The 17,643-nt window shown below is 39.7% G+C and overlaps 1 protein-coding gene across 1 annotated transcript in view; it reads right to left on the bottom strand.

The window, feature by feature from the left end:
• Positions 1–4,305: 4,305 nt before the first annotated feature.
• Positions 4,306–17,643, bottom strand: part of LAMA4 (laminin, alpha 4) — a gene marked incomplete at its 5' end in the record, with an annotated part of 60,360 nt that continues 47,022 nt past the window's right edge. Inside the window, 10 exons of the mRNA XM_009698308.1 lie at positions 4,306–4,662; positions 6,147–6,266; positions 7,267–7,360; positions 9,828–9,958; positions 10,990–11,149; positions 11,969–12,124; positions 12,987–13,176; positions 14,719–14,912; positions 15,641–15,794; positions 16,490–16,654. Coding sequence (XP_009696610.1) covers positions 4,517–4,662; positions 6,147–6,266; positions 7,267–7,360; positions 9,828–9,958; positions 10,990–11,149; positions 11,969–12,124; positions 12,987–13,176; positions 14,719–14,912; positions 15,641–15,794; positions 16,490–16,654 — 1,510 coding nt within the window. The remainder of the gene's footprint in view (positions 4,663–6,146; positions 6,267–7,266; positions 7,361–9,827; positions 9,959–10,989; positions 11,150–11,968; positions 12,125–12,986; positions 13,177–14,718; positions 14,913–15,640; positions 15,795–16,489; positions 16,655–17,643) is intronic.

Genomic DNA, 17,643 nt, shown 5'->3' with positions numbered 1-17,643 from the left:
GTTCGTTTGGTTAGCTGTAGTTTTTGTGTTCTATGTCCCATCAAGATTCAGCTTAATGGGATTTGCTCCATTGAACAAGAGATTGCAGCCAGATACTTTTTGCTCTGGCTTCCAATATACTATTAAGAGGTCTGTGATGGCAAATGTAAAGTGATTATTCTCACTGAGCTTGGAAACTGTGAATCAGAGACACAGTTGAGATTCATATTCATGTGGGAGTATTTTTTAGCTTCCAAAGAAGGTCCAAGGGTGGGAAGTGGGTGCGTAATAACCAGTTTGGCTTGATGCATGTGCTCAGAGGTTTAATGAAACAAGCAGCTCAACTATGTGAAAGAAGTAATCACACACTGACTTTCTGTTTTGTCGTAGATGAAGCTCTGCTTCATCTGCCATAGTATAAATGCATGAATCTAGTGAGGTGCCCTTAGAGACTTTTTGTCTATGTTAATTATTTAATCAACAGTCTTATGCTAATGTATGTTCCTTACCCTTATTTTCTCAGTAACTTTTTGTTATTGATGCTATACAGTAATAGCGTTCCACAGCTTTGAAACACAAATTGAATATTTGAACTGTAGGAATAACTTACTATGTTATTGAGAGGAAATGAGTTGACATGGACCACTGTGAATCTGTGAATAACCCTTAAAACCCAAGCATAACAAGAGCTGAATGTACATCACAAGTTAAATATATGTGCTATGCTTTCAGCATTTTTTTAATGACAGTCATTTGACTATTTAGGCCACATTCTGCTGTAGGGAGAATACACTGGGATTTGAACTAATGTTATTCCTTGATTTATATCAGGGCTTAGTTCACATATGAGGGTTGGGTTTGTTTTGTTTTGTTTCGTTTTGTTTCTTTAACTTAGAATGGTTGGCTTTTGAGGAATTACTGTCAGACCTGTAACCATTCGTCTTTCATTTTCCTTTTCAGGCTGTTGTCCGTACTCTTGATCCTTGAGGAGAAGGAAAGGTTGAAAAGAACCTTTAACCATGGGAGATCTCTACAGATCTTCAGAAATAAGAGACAGAGGGGCCAGAAATCCTAATTAAATACTCTAATTTGAAGCAGTTTGTTGAGTATTTCAACTTGAAATTGGATTCTTTCTTATATAGCCATGCAAATGTCAAATTTCAGGATATTCCACGATATAATACCAGTGTAGTTGTAGCCCTGATTTAGGTAATGGCTGTAACAACACTTAATAAAATCTTGAAGGTGTCAGAGAAAAGTTATAATCTCCTTAGGGTCAGTGCTCATTATTTTTTTTTTTTTTGTCGGATTTCTGCAGAATTGAGATAGTTATATTGAAAATGCAAATGGACAATCTGACAATGTACCTCAGAACTTGAAGGTTTTTCCCAAATCTTTGTAGATGAAGGGTTTTGTACTTTGGAGCTATAATTTTTAAGATAGATACAGAAGACAAATTGAATTCAGGGAAGATTTCTGCTTAGGCAGTTGCCTTCTCTGAAACACCAGGAGCTTTGAAATGAATGCGGAGGTGTGTGTAATGTAATGCATCACATTCAGACTTTCTGTGGTGCATATGGAACGATAATTTCAAGGTCTGTGTGGACGTTGGGGGTGGGGAAATTTGCATTATTCTCTACTCTCTCCTGAGTGTGCAAGTATCTTCTGGTTTATAGTACTTTTCTTTGGAAACCCTGTTGTGCAGAGGGAAGACCTGCATCTCTGAGGCCTAGAAAGGAAAACTGAGAAAGATATCCTTCACAAATACTGCTGTGGTGTAGTAAAGAGAAGTAAATTGAATAGTAGCAGTTTATGAATTTTAATGTGTGTTTTATTCACATATTATTTTACTGTATTTTTAGTTTTCCATATATAAAGTATGCAAAGGACTGATTAATCAGAAAAGTAATTCTTAAATGTAAATCCACTGAACAAAACCAAATCTCATTGCAGAAAATATGGCTAAGAAAAATACTGTTTATTTGCAGCGCTTGGATGTGAGAAAATATGCTTTAGCTTGAAGTAGGTGTAAGATGGAAGAACACTCTGAGTATGTGTGTACCAGTTGACATACAATGCTCTACGTAATACCAGCATTCACTGAACGTGATGCTCTTAGGGGGCACAAGCATTTTCTATTCCTGGCTATCTCTGCTTAGCAGCTGCAGACAACCTCGAAAGGAATTTCAGTAATCCTTGTAACGAACCCATCTAAGCAGGGAATCTGCTATTCTTTTCTCTCCAGCAATGGGGTCCTAGAGACTCGGGCCTGAGAAGGCTTAGCTCAGATTGTGGTGTCGTGAGGTTGATGGAGCCAATCTAGCAAAGCACTGCCACTGGAAGGAGAGAGGCTTCCTTTTTTACCCCTGCTCCCAGCTGCACAGCCCTGACACCATGCATGGCTTCTGGTGCCCCCTGGGAACCCAGCTCACTGATCTGGGGACATTCCTCCTCAACCCCAATAACAAAAAAATTCCAAAACCAAAAGCCGTAAACATTTTCTGTTCAGAGTCTGGGTAGTAGCTGGGAGCCAGGAAGAGTTGGGCAGACAGACTGGTTTTGGTATCTGAGACGAAGATGGCATTTGAAGGCGACTGGATGTGGGTACCCATGATGTGCTTGATTTGGAGAGATTGCAGAGGGGTACTCTTACTGCTTGCTTCTGAAGTATGAACAGGGGGCTATGGAGTGATGAACAGAGGGGGCTGTATACCACTGCCAGAGGAGGGGGTCTCCCTACGGGGCTGGGAAGGGAATCGGTCCTGGGAGAATACTGCCTGAGAGCTGCAGAGAACGGAATGGGAGATGTGTCCAGGAGAAGCCAGAAGAGGTATGGGGCCGAAAGCATGAGCAGAGCTGACAGGGCTGGTGGAAGGAGAGGCAGTGCCTGCTGGAGCCATGCTATCTTCTCTCGACCGCTTACCATCCAGCAGTGGACTCTAGAGACAAGTGGAGAGGCAGTGACGGGGTCCCAGCTGCCGGAGAGTTCCTATGCCAGTGTGTCCAGAGCTTGCAGTTCTTTATCCAAAGCAAGCCAAGACCACTTCAATCTGTCAAAACCCTTTTCATACTGAGAGAGTAGTAAGGAAGCTACTGATTAGTGCTTAGACATGTGTCTTATTCTGGTGGTTCCTCCAGCTGTCCGTAGATTCAAGGTCTTTAGATTCCAGTTGTCGCTTGTATGTTTTCCAGATGAGCTTCTATTAATTTTTAGTCTGTAGGGTGTTGTCCTTTATTTCCGCCTTTCATACTTTCCTGCTTTGCAGCTGGTTATGTTTGGAGTTGGTTCCAACAATAATTTGCCCACCAATCATAAAACTTTCTGTCGACAGAAGTTTATTCTTTAAACAAAAGAAACCTAAATGGCTTTGATGCCTTGTAGGTTATCACTGAAGAGACTAAGTTTTGTAAGTGACCCATGTCTGATGTTCAAGCCTACTGTGAGCTAAAGCCTCGTATTAACTTCCGTTGACCTTCTATGGTTTTAACATAGGTCAGATTTGCAGCCCTTTGCCTTCTGTTTGCATCTTCCTGTTTCACCCCCAGTTCCTCTGCAGCAGCATGTCTTCCAGGATATATTCCACAGGAACATGTTCCTAGTTTGCAGACCACTGCTGTAAAGTGAAGTCCTGCAGGAGTCTCACAAGGAAGTGAAGATTTTATGTGCTGAGGGATTTGCCTGAAACTGTGACTATGATTCTGCTTTCTACGCTTTGTGTTTACTCGCGTTATATTAGTGCAAATGAGATCACAATGAGATTGTGGATGTAGTGCTGTGTTTGTATGTAAGTGCATTTAAAAATCTAGAGAAACAACTTGAAATTTTGAATTTTGTCTCTCCTCTCCCTTCCTGTGTAAAGCAAGTATTGCTCTAAAATTACCTAGTTTAGGTAAATGATCAGTTTATAAAGTGTCTGTCTTAAAAGATATACATCCTGTCTTCACGTTGTGCTAGAACATATCCATGAAGTCTAGCAGTGGAATAAAAATTTTAGTTTTTCCTTGTTTGTAAACTTACATAATTGGCATGCTCTCTTCCCCCCCTTTTAATTGAGGAATATATAAATGAGTTGAATGGAAAATTAAAAGGTCTTTGAACACAGTTATTTGCGATGTAAGTCTGTTATCTAGCTTTATTCTTTAATGTGCATTAGCGGATCTTTTCCTGTGAAACGAAGAGTGACCTAAGGTATGGAATGAAATGAAGTAGAGGATCTATCTTGAAAGTAACATATTTAATATAATTTTCATTTCTTTTCTAATCCCACATTTTCATGTAACAGACTGGCCACACATACACTATAAGAAATGGTAAAGCTCACTCTTGTGGTGTAGTAAGAGAAGTGCAGAAGCAACAGCCCTTTATTCTTCAGTGATTTTTGTGTGCATGTAAACGTTAGCAGTGACCCTTGAACACTGCTTTCTGTAGATGGATCATTGATATTTTCATTCTTCTTCTCTTGATGAACATGGGTTTTTTTGTTCTGTTTTTCTTTCGCTGGTCTAAGGAACTTTACGGGATTGATGCAGTGCACTATCAGGCTGCTGGACAGGTATTGATGCTTACAGCACCACTAACCAAAGCTGCTTTACTAAAACTCACTGGTTTTTCATCAATCATGAAGTTACGAATACAGCCAATGAAGGAGTTGCGTGTAGTCAGGCTGGACGTTAGCAGAGACTCTGGAAGGAGCAGATTTAAAAAAAAAAAAATCAATTAGAGCTCATGATGACTGAAATAATCAGTTGGGTGGCAGAATCTTTTCAATTTGCTATTAACTGCAGCTCTGCTGAATCTTCTGTGGGTCTTTTAAAATGTCTGGCCTACTGCCAGCATCCTAGAGGCCATTAGAGTAAGTATGGGGAGTTATCTACATGTATGTAAAACTCTTGATACGACACAGTCAGTAGAGGCCCAATCTTGCATTTTTCGACAACTGCATTTTCTTTTATGTAACAGAGTAGATGAATCCCAGGGTGTGTGTTTGTAATTTCTTGTAACATTACATGTATTGTCATCTGTGTCTGATTTGTTAGTTTGCATTTAGTTTACTATATTTACATGGTATTAGTTAGTATTGTATCTTGTTTGTTGTCGTGAAGTTCTTTGTAAGATTTTTCTGTGCCAGGGTGATATTAGCATTATAGAGCCAACGTATGGCATTGCATTAGTGTTCTGTAAGGAATGTAGAAATAGAAGGCTCTACTATGAAGCAGAGCAGCATCTGCAATTACCACTTTGTATTACCTCTCTGGGAAGAGTTCTGTCCTAGTAAAATTCCATTTTGGATTTAAAGAGTGAACAGGCATCTGCACATAGATTTTATTATTCCCTTTAGGCTCATTTTTCCTCCTGGTAGTGTGGGATGGATGAGAACATCACGCACTCAAGCCACTAATCCAAGATAAGCAATATAATACATTTTGTAGTTAGATGTTTGTGATTGACATGCAAGGCACAGAGAAATAATGCTGCATGTTTTCAATGAGAAATGTACAGGAGGTGACTTAAAAATTGAATCACGTAGTGTTGATTACAGTTTGTATATGAACCCCAACAGAGTAGCTCTGACTGTTGAATAAGGGAAGTAAATGTAGTAATCTTGGCCCACGCTACACAGATGGTCTGTGAGTCACAAATTCACATTAGCAGACATCTGTGCAATAGAAATCACCAGTCAGAAAAAGAATCCTCATGTTTTGTCTTGCGTTCAAAGACACCATTGCTTGACGAAGAGGAAAGAAGCCTACCAGCAACAAAACTTCAAGACTCCAGATGCAGTGACAGTGAGTTTCCAATCCCATAAATAAATAAATAAATAACTTCTTAAAAACCAGTAAGCCCATACTGGAAAGTAAAATGGAAAAAAAAAGCGATTTTTTTTTTTTTTTTTTTTCTAGCTGACTGACTGCTCTGCTGAGTCCATACCTGGCCCTCCAACAGCTGTGCATGTTTTAATTTCAATTTCAATGAAGCAGCACTTTTTTTTCTTTGAGAACTTGAGGCAGAACATTTCTGGTCAGCTCTTGAGCCTTTTAATTTTACCAGGTTGTTCACATGAGATATGTTTTGTTCTTTTTTGAAATGAAAACTAAGTCCCTATGCTTTCTCTGGAAACCCTGTTGAAATTTGAGAACAATGTACCACAAAGCTGCCAAAAACTTACCCGGTACACCTCCAATAAACACTGGCTCCCTGTGGTCAACTGCCTTTGGATTTAGTGGCCCTACCACATGGTTGACTTCAGAGTCTACATCCAGCTGCACCACGTTGGCATCTCTAATAACTGAAAGGAGAAGGAACAGGGATCAAGAAGACTGTAAGAAGTAGCACGTGAGCTTCCTATGGCAGGCAGGAGTTATCTGTGGGATCTGGGGAGTTGGATCTAGTGTTTGCTACACGGGGCCTGAGCCATCAGTGATGACAGTATGTGGGCAGATTCTGGCATAAAGCAGGGCCAATGGAAGAACCAGTGTGGGAGCAAGGGTGCTTTTGAGTGAGACTCTTGATTGCTGGCTGCTGTGTCTGGGCTGCAGGGGACAAGCATACACTGGCTTGTGGCTTAGAAAAACTATTTGCCAAACTATTTCCAATAGGGGATGTACCGGAATGCAGTGAGGTTTCCTCCTTGCTTGTGTGCCTGAGTTTCCTTCAGAAGGAGACCAGAATGCAGGGGGAAAGGGTGCACGCTCAGATCTCCTCTGAATGCGACACTGAAGACATGCCAAGTCAGGATCTAGACAGGAAGGTAAGGGAGTTCAAAGTCCCTGAGGTTTAGAAGTACTTTTTGACTTTCAAACCCAGGAAAGAAGGATGGCTGTCTGGCACAGAGGCAAAATCCTGACTGTAGACATCTCTCTGTGTGAGGCAGGGGCTCCCCAGATCTGTCCTGTTTGATCTTTAAGGGCAGCATATACTTGTGCCTACTTCATTTTGCCAACTTATTTAACCTCTAATTGGGAAAAGAAGACGGTCATCTGGTATACGACTTGGGAAGGGTCGCTGGCATTTCGGCTAGGCTGTCTTGTGTTCTTTGAACAGGGAGCTTCTGTCTTTGCTTGTTCTTTGTAGGAACTTGTGCTTGTCCTCTCAGGAAGCTCTACTGTTCCTATATCTGAGGGATGAATACGACTGTGTCTTTCACACAAACTTGTGTCTTGACAGGTGAAAGGGAAGAACTGAAAATACGCCCCCATTCTCAGTGCACTAGCCCATGGAGATGAGTATCTGGGGAGGGAGAACTGGGCTCTGTCACCTTACTTAGGGGATGGTCATGTTTTACTGACCTGCAATTCGGTGCCACCTGCCATCGCAGAGACTCTGTTTCAGTGTCACCGAAGTTGAAAAATCCCTGATTCCATTATTCAGTTTCACAGTAACCTGGGTGAAAATAATATAGTCGTCACTGTAAACCCCCTCCTGTTCTCTTTTTTCTTTCCGTTGCAATAATGCTGTATTCCCCACTCAAAACATGTCTAGTATATGAGTGAAAGGAAAACATGATTTCATGAAATTCTTTAAAATAAAGCACCTTTCTAATTCACAGATTTATTTTTTTTTTTAAGATTCAATAGTTCTGCAACATTCTGATTTGAACTCAAGGAAGAGTTCAAAAAAAGATTAAAAAATAACAGCTAATTTCACTCAAATTTTCTAGTACTGCTACTCTATAATTTCCTGTGTGTGGTAAATTAGTGTTTAGCGCCATCAGATGATGTTTTGGCATTTTGCTACCCACTTAATAAGGAAAACAGTCATGAAAAGCCTAAGTATAAACAAACAGACAAGATGCGAGAAGGAAATAGATCGGGAACTTAAGAATGACTTTTAAGTTACTTGTTCAAGTTTACCAGCAAATCTGTGGCATGGCTAGAAAGTGAACCTCATTCTGAATTTTGCACCTCTGCTTTAGTTAGGTGGATGAATATCTTTCTGTGTGGAAATGTTACAGCAGCAGCAGAGCAGCGTCGTGGCCCCGCTGCGGGGCACAGGATTCCCAGTGGTGATTGCCGGAGAGCTCCAAACACTGAGTCGAGCCACTCGGGCCTTTCAAATGTCGAAGTTGTCCCTGATAATGCTGATGCCTTGTTGACTGAAAATGTTGCAAGGAAACAACTTATATTTACTTTTAGAGGATCTCTGTTTCAATATAGTTGTAACTAAGAAATTTTTGAACTTTTTTTCCACAAGGGCACCAACAAACAAAAATTAAATGATCCTCATGTTCTCTTTTATCCACCCTTGGACAAAATATGTAGGAGCGATTAAGGCAAATATGGAATCATGAGAGAAAGTGGCTCTTTAATAAATCACCCAGACAAGCTGTACTGATAGAGAGAGATGCATACATTTAAAAAATTAATTAAAGGTGGTGATTGTTCTTATTTGTCCAGCAAAAAAGTTTTCACAAAACAGGTCTTTGGTGATGCATTCAGAGATAGCAGAAGGTTAATGGTAACAAACGCAGATGCTTACAAAGAAGGTAACTGGCGTACCCATTACAGTGACAAGCAGGGAAGAGCTGCTTTTCTAGGGTGAATGTTGTTCGTGAATTGCATGTGTGTTATACAGGAGGTGAGGCAGTACCTTTTGTTAGACCAACGGATACAGCTGGAAAACCAGACAAGTTTCTGGACATGCAAACCTTCCATCAGATCTTCGCGTAAGAAGTACTAGGCCGGAGCAGTTGTATACAGGTGCAACCTTTAAGTGTGGTATGATACACAGGAATGCAATGTGCTTTGAGAAGTTCTTTGTTAATTCACCAAGGACTAGCTACAGCTGTAAGAATGGGCTTTATCTTACCTAATCAGCTGTCAAAAGTTAGGTGCCTAACTGAAGCACCTGTTTTTCTCTATATAGTCAATATAGAAAAACAGATTCTCTGAATGACAGTTCATTTAGTCACCTATATTAGCCACCTGCTTTAGGATAGGATGAATCACCGTGTTAAACTGCCTACTCAGTCACTGTACTGTAGGTTCCTGCTCTTGTAAGAGAGGTGACAGCATGCTTCCTTGAGTGTTGCGTTTCTAGCTGAGGTACAGCCAGCCTCACTTAAATACCGTCCCACTTTGGCTGACAGATACTGGGTAGTGTGTTGCAGTGGTTAAAAAAATATCTATGCTGCTTAGTCTCTTGACTATGTCCTGACTTTCTTTTCTGCAAAAAGGAGAGAGAAAAAAAAAAAAAGGATTTCCCCTGCTCTAAGCTTTTGTTTTTTTGTCCACTTAGACTGTAACTTATTACTGTATGTGTTGAATGTGTAGTATGAAGGGATCCAGATTTTAGCGATGAACATAATAAAAAAACCAGCAATGACTGTCTGGTAAGTTCATTTCAAACCTATTTCTTTCAATTGACAGCCTTACAAAAATCCAGAGACTCTAGAAACCAGATCAACAGACAATCAGAACTTTCCCTTTCCCTCGTTCTCCCTGTCACACATGTATGTCTTAAAAGAAGAGACCGAGCGCAACTCAGACTTCTCTTTTAATAAACAAGAAATAAAAATTAATCAACAGTTACCTTACTTGTACCTGTTACACATTTTTAATGTGTGGATGAAAGAGCAGCACCAAAGAGTCAATGGTCTTGCTTCTTTTCAACTGCTCATTAAGTATTTATAGTCGGTACCAGTAAAGTGGTCCGATTTTGTCTTAGGTGTTACTTTTTATATTCTAAAATAAATATCTGGGTTGCCTAATCTAAGCAGTTAATATATTTAGGAGAGAAATAAGAATCAATTAATGGCAAGTTTGTAAGAGAAAAGCTGCATATAGGAGAGCGCAAGTAGGTAGGAGAGGAACCAGTCAAAGCAGTGGAGGAAATGTGACCTTCATTATACCTGTCCATTTCTCATGTGCATATTCAAGTACTCTCCATTCACGCTGTGACCATGCAGTAGAATTCCTGAGCTGCTTCGGGGACGTATTTCAAAAACAACTTCAAATTTCAGGCCTAAACTGAAGGATTCATCTGTGAGGTAAAAAGAGTTACATTCATTTTGTACTGAGTTAGTGATGAAATTGGACATTTATTCAAAGTCAAAATAGAAATTCAAAGCCCAGGGTAGAACTTACTTGTCCTGTCTTTAAAACTATTGAAACATGTGCCAGTATGCATACTTGAAGAGATGGCATGGTGTGCTGTCGATGACCCAATTCAGCGTTTGTTTTGATTATGTTTGTTTGGAGTACTAGTAAAGGTTTCTTTATTTTTCTCATTATTTAAAAACGTGTATTTTATTTAAAAATATTTCTTAGCAATGAAATGAGCAGCAGAAAGTAAATTATCTGTATTTTTTGGCAGTTTCTTATTGTGCAATTTGGTAGTGCAATTCAGCAGTCTTTATACAGTGAGTGGGAGTTCGCTCGAGCTTTTATGATTCAGTAGAAGAAACTCCCTTTTTCAATCTGGTGGCGGGCCAGGGAGCAAATTAGAAACACTGTCTGATTCTTCTTGGTGTTGCCAATGAGTAGGGTTGTGCAGTTTCTTTTCCTGTTCAGATCAGAGTCTCTGTGACCAAAAAACCCTCATAAAACACTTCCTGGAACACAGCAGGCCTAAATGACAGAAAAGATGTGTTCTGTCATGCTGTTCATTATCAAGACATGCAGAAGCCTTTCCTTAGGATTTTTGAATTACATGTTGTTTTATTAATTAAAAAACAAAGGGATGACTGTTTGCTGGTATACTTGGTCTTAACCACATTGACTTCTATGTGTCTGTGATAATTTTTACCACATTGTAATCTGTTCCCTTGTGAAATTATTCTAATTATTTGAAATAGATACATACAGATGTATTTGTGTAACAACTTGTTAAGTTTCATGGTGACATTGTGACCTGTCAACATCGGCTGCTTACCACAATAACGATCTGTATCTAATAATCCTTATAGCTCACAGCCTCAGAAATTACCACACCCTTCAGTGAAACACGCCATTCTGAAGCACAGTCAATACTACAGTCTTACTATGGGATACGTTTGTTTAGTGGTGTATTACCAAGGACGACATATCCTCCTTCCGATGAAAAGTATGTTCCTGCTTCTGATGGGCCTTCAAAGCAAGGCGTTACACTAAATGTCTGTGAAGGTGAAGTAACTGATCTTCCATTGAGCTGTAAATTGCTGAGACAACCACTAAAACTGTAGACAGAGTTAATCTGAGGGGGGAAAAAAAAGCATGATTAGTAGATAAACTGCTTGTGGAAGGAAATAAACTCTTCTGTCCTTATTTGTACTTGTTTATGAGCTATAAGGCTGTGATTGTCTGGTGCATCAGTTTTGAATTAAAAAACAGCTTCCAGAGAAGAGAAGCATGACAGATACTTTTTGTAGCCTCTCATGGCTCTCTGATGACTTCAAGGTAACTCCAGCTTGTGTTGTTTCTCAAACAATCCTTACTGAACCATGAGAAACAAAGCACAACTAGAACAGGGCAGTGTTACACATACCTCATACCCTCAGGGCAAGACAGGAGTCTGCTTTTTCTGAGTAGTGCACCTGGCTTGTTAGGCACATAACACTAAATATTACCTTGAAGGAGACTCGTTTATGTTCATTTTTGCTTTAACACTCCTTTCCATATACTTCAGTACCAAGATGTGAAGCAGAGTCCTGACTTCTAGGTACTGTCTTGAAACAGAGATACTAAGACAACACTAAAATCTCGCCGAAAGTCATCTGTATCTCAGACCTTAGGGTGAAACTGATCTCACCTAAGCTTGGGTGTCACCGGGATTTCTCTGTTCCTCAGGGACCACTGCCTTTCCAGTTACTGCTGCAAGTCGATGGAAGTCTAGCCCAGCTCCTGTCAGCCCAGCCATGCGGGAGCTTTGCTGTCTGCTCGAACTGAGCTGTGTGCTCCTCAGCGCACTGAGGATTCAATCATAATATGCTTTTGCCTGAATTCATCCCTACAGTCAGCTTTGGCATTAGCTGTACATAGTGGTATGGGATGATGTAATGGGTGTTTGCTTTACCTGAATATTTTTTACAGCCTTTCCAGGGGCTACACCCCCAATATAGAGTGGTTCAGTGACTTGCCAGGTATTAGCATTGCCGCTGAAAGGTTCTTCCAGTACTCTGAGACCATCAATTACCAAGCGACCAATATTTTTGCCTCTAATAAATATCACCTAGAAAGGGAGAAAAAAGAAATTGGAAGATTACTTTCATCTGTTGAGGGAACACTCCTGTGCAGTGGAAGAATATAAGAAGTTTGAGAAGAAAAACTTGTGAGTGATGCTCTACAAGCCTGTTTTATCAACTGCCAATATTCTTTGCTGGACAACCCTCTCTTTTCACATTCATGTAAAGGCTAGATAGTAAAACTGCTGTCCTTCTTACGTTTTGGTCTACAAGGCAGAGATAATCAAGGTGTTACAAGGTCTACTGAAATCTGCCCATCCTATATTCACATATACGATTCATTGCTACAGTGCTGTCACTGTTAGCATTTTCACGGTCTTTGCTAGATTTATGGTCTGGATTCATCCAGCCTGCTTTAAACACTTAAGTGCCCAAGTCAAGAGCTTAGTAACTGTAGACTTCCTCTGTAGTTGGTGAGGAGAGAGGGGTACCTACAGAGGTAAATTCACCTTGACCCCTAAAATTGTCTTAATTTTCATAGACTACAGAGGGAGCCTGAGGCAGCTGTGCTCCTTGCTTAGGCATTTCAAAGAAATTTCCTGAACAAAATTATCCTAGTCCTTCGTTTCCTATCTAATTTAACTCTTAATTACCTCACTGTTCTGCTTGTCTCCCTCACTTCTGTTCAACTGTTAGTGTTGGGAATTGCTGGATTTTTATAGCTGACTCACTTTCCTGTCCCTAGTTAATGACTTGATAAAATGCTGCATGGAAGATTTAAAAATATTGGCAACATTAAGGTATGGTTATGAACACATGAATAAAAACTCCCTGAGCTGTCACATCAGCAGTGTCTTTACTGCAGCTTTGATAGCATGTGCCATCGTAAGACCACTTTCTTTTACTTACATTGTGCCAAAGGCCATCATTGTACTTCTCTTGGCTCTTAATCCTTATCTTCTGATGACCAGCATTAAACATAAAAATGAGTCGGCCATGAGCAATGAAAAGGGCCATGAAGTTGGTCTCTTTTTGATCCGAGACGTAGAAAATCATTCCATGAGATGACTGAGTTTTCAGACTGATAGAGAACTGAGTTCTGGCACATAAAAACACAATATTAAAATTAGAGGAGATATAACTGACTTAAATCAAACTGCAGGCAGAGGAAGACTGAGATTTCCCATTCATCCAAAGGAATATACATCTCCTTTATGGAAGTGGTGTTTCTGAGAAACATTCCATACTGTTTTTTGGAGTAGAAGTCAAAGTTGGAGAAGAAGCTGCCTTGCAAGGAACTTGTTTTCAAAAATTAAAATCTCTGGAGTGAATAAAATCAATACAGACCACCAGTAACTGACACTATATCCATTCCTGTTGAGCAGCAACGTTGGGGGACTTTTTAACCTTGATGGCATGGAGGCCTGACAGTTCACAAATCTTTAATGTTATTCCAGGCTCACTGCTGAGCTTCTCCTTCCTTGCAGTTCCTTGTGAAGTCCAAGACACCGTGGCAAGTTATACTGACTTGGTTTGACACTGTCAACAGTGAAGATTTCTTGAGTGATTGGTGGTATTATTACTTTGGGTCTAAAAAATGGCAAAGCTGTACTGGTGTAGGACAGTGCCAGAACTGATTTCTCCTGCTTCTCATGTCAGGTGACTAGCCTAGCTTCCATTCTTTGTGTTGCCTGAAGGATCTATACGCTCCTCATTGCATGTGTGTGTACATTCCACGCACACTTCAGCCCTTGCCAATATGAGTTGTTTTAAAACATCACAAGTCATTGTTTTTTTAAAATGCATATTACAATGATGAAACTGTAATAACAGTTGTAAAACAAATATGTCTTGTAGGGATGAAGAGACATATTAGAGTTGGGGCTTCCTTCTTCATATGGGCACCATCAGGACTGCCCTAAGTAAAACACTATTGAATTAAAATGAACATAATGCTTTTCTTATTTAAGTCAGGAAATAGCATGCTTCTTTTCTGAGTTAGTGGTCTGGTATGCTTCCAGGAAGTGCTGTGTTGTTGAATTTATAGTCTTTCATGGAAAGTATTAAACCAAAATCCTTTGTTGGTCATAACATACAGTATGGCATATTCTGTGGGAGACTGAGATTTAAATGTCCACAATATCTGGACTTGTTATTAATTACTTGAATTTCCATTATGGCTTGAATTGGACATGGTTTTCATAGCTTTATGTCCTACTGCACTGTGTAGATTCCTAACCATTAAACAGCTGACAAGGTCCACTCAACATGTAACCTCTTTGTTTCTTGGTGAACTGCTCTAATGCCGTTGCTCTTGCGTAAAGAGACTGATGGTGCATTGCTTTTATAGAGCTAACATCCTCAAAGTCTTCATACAAATAGGCAAGGAGACACATTTTGTTAATATACAATGCAGATGAAGACTCCACAAGAGTGATGTAACTGGAAACACGTTCTATTTATTGCTCTTACTCAACTGAAACACCTTTTAATATATCCTAACAACAAGCTCTATACAAAAATTGACCTAAAATGTAAAGGCAAAAGCCAGGGTAACAGCAGAAATATGCCCTTTTTTAAATTTGAAATACGTCTTTCTCCTCCCCAGTATATTTAATTTTTATTTCTAAGGTCCCTTTACCTTTGACTGAAATCCTTTGGTATGTGATCAAATTCTTGCCGGCTGTTTGCTGTTCCTCCAAACTGATAGGCATGTTCGGTTGCCTTGGGATTTATGGGCAAGTGGCACTGAGGGTCTCTTTGCATATTCACTTCTTGGTACAGTTTTTTGAAGCCAGTTGAAGGCTGTGAAATCTTGTCTTTCTCTCTTCCCACCTTCATAGAAAGAGAACAATTAACCAGAAATTTTGACTAAGATTGGACGTAATAAAATAACAGTGTCATTTATATCTAAGCTAGTAATATATTTTTTCCATACAAATATCCCAGGAATGGTTTCAAGTCAAATTTTCCTTGAACAGATCTACTATAGATGCTGATTTAGGGCAGAAGAAGAGATACACAGAATACTTATGTAGCTAACATAATTACAATGAAATTCTTTTGCAGTTTTCCTAATTGAATCTTTTCCTCTCTGCTTTTGATGATATCAACTGTACTATAGGCATAAGAGGACATGCTTGGACTAAAAGTTCTGCATGCTGGAAGAAGGTTTTTTTCACATTTATGTTAGTGCATGCTCATTGTACCTAGTAGTGAGAGCGACACAGAAGCAGCTAAGAACAGAAGCAAGCTTATTGCCTTTAGGATAGAGAAGAAATCGAGAAAGCTTGTTTCTGCAGTACTTTTTTTAAGATGTCATAAATTTTGTTTTACAGTTCTAACAGGAGAGAATGATGCAAGTGTAGGCCAGATGGATTGGGTCCGGGCAGTCACTTGCAGTGATGGAATGTGTAAAGGAACAGAATCCTTTCCTTCATATATCTGAAATAGTCTCCATGTGATAGATTTTGGATCCATGAACTGGAGAATTCTCAATCATGGCACAGTACATATCAACTTTTGAAAACTCTAGGGTGGTACTGGGGCAATTTGTTGAGAACCTTTTTATTACGATTTCCTTTGGCTTTTGATGAGTTTTTTCCTTTCTTATGGAGAAGAGCAACTGGAGGAGATTCAACAGGGCATCCATACAAAGAAGTCTGAACTTTCTCAGGGTACTGCTGGAAATCTTCCACTTCAACCTCTCGGTCCAACCTGTGTTTCAAAGAGGGGATGACAAGAATAGCTTTTTTCCAAGAGTTGGAATTGTCTTCATAAAAGTCACAGAATTTTACATTTATAGTTTAAATTATGTTTGGATGGGCTTTTTTTAATTCTTGGATCATGGGTAAAAGTACAGATTTATCAGTCAATGTTTGGGTAATGTGGGCAGCCTGTACTACCTCTGCCTGTTGTATCCATGCTTGCATAAGCAGAGAGTACCAATCTGCAGCATCAAATTCACTTTAAAATCTTCTACATAAGGATGTTTCATAAAGTAATCAAGATCAACAATTTCTGGCCGTTTTTACATGTCCAAACTCCTAACTTCCCCAACTTCTGTGAGATGCCTTAATATAATTTTGTTTCAAAAGCAGAGCTGAAAGCTACATAATATAAATGTAAATTACAGCTATGCAAATTATACATTGCATCAGCAGCATTAGCAGGTGCAGTACTGAAAACTGATTTACATCAAGTTATTCCCACTTTAACAATATCTTAACCTAACAGGTCTGTGCCAACCGATTCCATGGCAAATAAGGCAAGAAACTTATTTGCACATGCTGTCTAGCCTCACAAAATGAGACAGGGATTTTTATTGTGACAATAAATCAGTTCTCTTGAGCTACTGTTTGAGCTGTCAGGCAGCAACTGCCTGGTAATGTGTTTGGGAGGATGCTACGCACCTAGTGAAGTAAGCGTTGCTTATGCAGCCGGTGAAGTTGGCTTGCTGCATTCTGAAGGGAGAGCCACCAAAATAAAACTTTTTAATGCTGTCCAGGCTTTTCCCTGCTCTGTCCTTTGCTGGGTTCTTCTTGCTTTGTTTCTTGTCATCAACAGTCAGCTCATATCTGCAAAGGCAAAACATCCATTTTGTAGGCTAGTTTTGGAAACGTCAGTGCAGGTGGTTAGACAGCACATTACGTGCACCCAAAATGCTCCGCTCGGTGTATACCTCACGGAATGGTGGTGCTCAGAGGCATGAGAAGACCTTCTGGCTTCCAGCTGTGCAACAAATAGCAGTACAATAACCCACTGGGAAAGTTGAGTCCAGAGGCCCACGGATTTCGTAATATCCTGGGGTTAATTGTGAAGTCCAAAAAAATACAGTCCACTCAATGAAGATAGATAAACTAAGGTATTGCTAATAAATGTACCCACCATTTTGGTAAAATAAGATCTAAGCGTATGCTAATTCTTCTTTACGCCCCATCCCTTTTTTCCTTCTCCTTCGTCTCAGTACATTGATGTTTAAGCTTATACAATGTTTTTTGCCTGGTCTCATTTTGCAACACATTAATTGCTGCAGAAGTCAGGAAGGTTTCTATTGCTTCAATAAGAAACTGAGTATATCCAAAGCATCAGGCATTGATTTTGTTTGGCAAGGTCAGAATTCAGCACGCTCAGGGAAACTTGACAGTCCCCAAGGCTATTCCAAGGCATCTGTTTGCACCTTCAGCTTTTCAAACTGTGTTTCTTGGATGTCCGAAATCATAGGTACAAACCTCCATTTCTGTTAGAAAACTGAGAATGACCTGGTTGTGTCTGCATAGGCAAGATTCTTGAAGAAAGATGCTTCGATTATTTGACCTTCTAAGAATATTTTAAACATAGAAAACAACAGTAAAACATACCAATAAAACAATGCTTTCAAGTTTTTTAAGAAGCGCATAGAGACTTATTCCCTACTGCTGTATTTAGTCCTACATTTGTGTCTGTCAGCGCTAAAAATATTTTGAACGTTTTCCAGCGTATATATCCCAAATGAATGCTTTTTGTGAAGATGCCTCAGTTACTTCAGCGTCAATTTGGGATTGCTTCAACAAATCAGAACAGTCAG

Source organism: Cariama cristata, unplaced genomic scaffold, assembly GCF_000690535.1.
Source record: "Cariama cristata isolate BGI_N322 unplaced genomic scaffold, ASM69053v1 scaffold18744, whole genome shotgun sequence".
NCBI classification, from domain to species: domain Eukaryota; kingdom Metazoa; phylum Chordata; class Aves; order Cariamiformes; family Cariamidae; genus Cariama; species Cariama cristata.
Note: the sequence above shows the minus strand (reverse complement) of the source record. Positions and strands in the feature narration are given on the sequence as shown.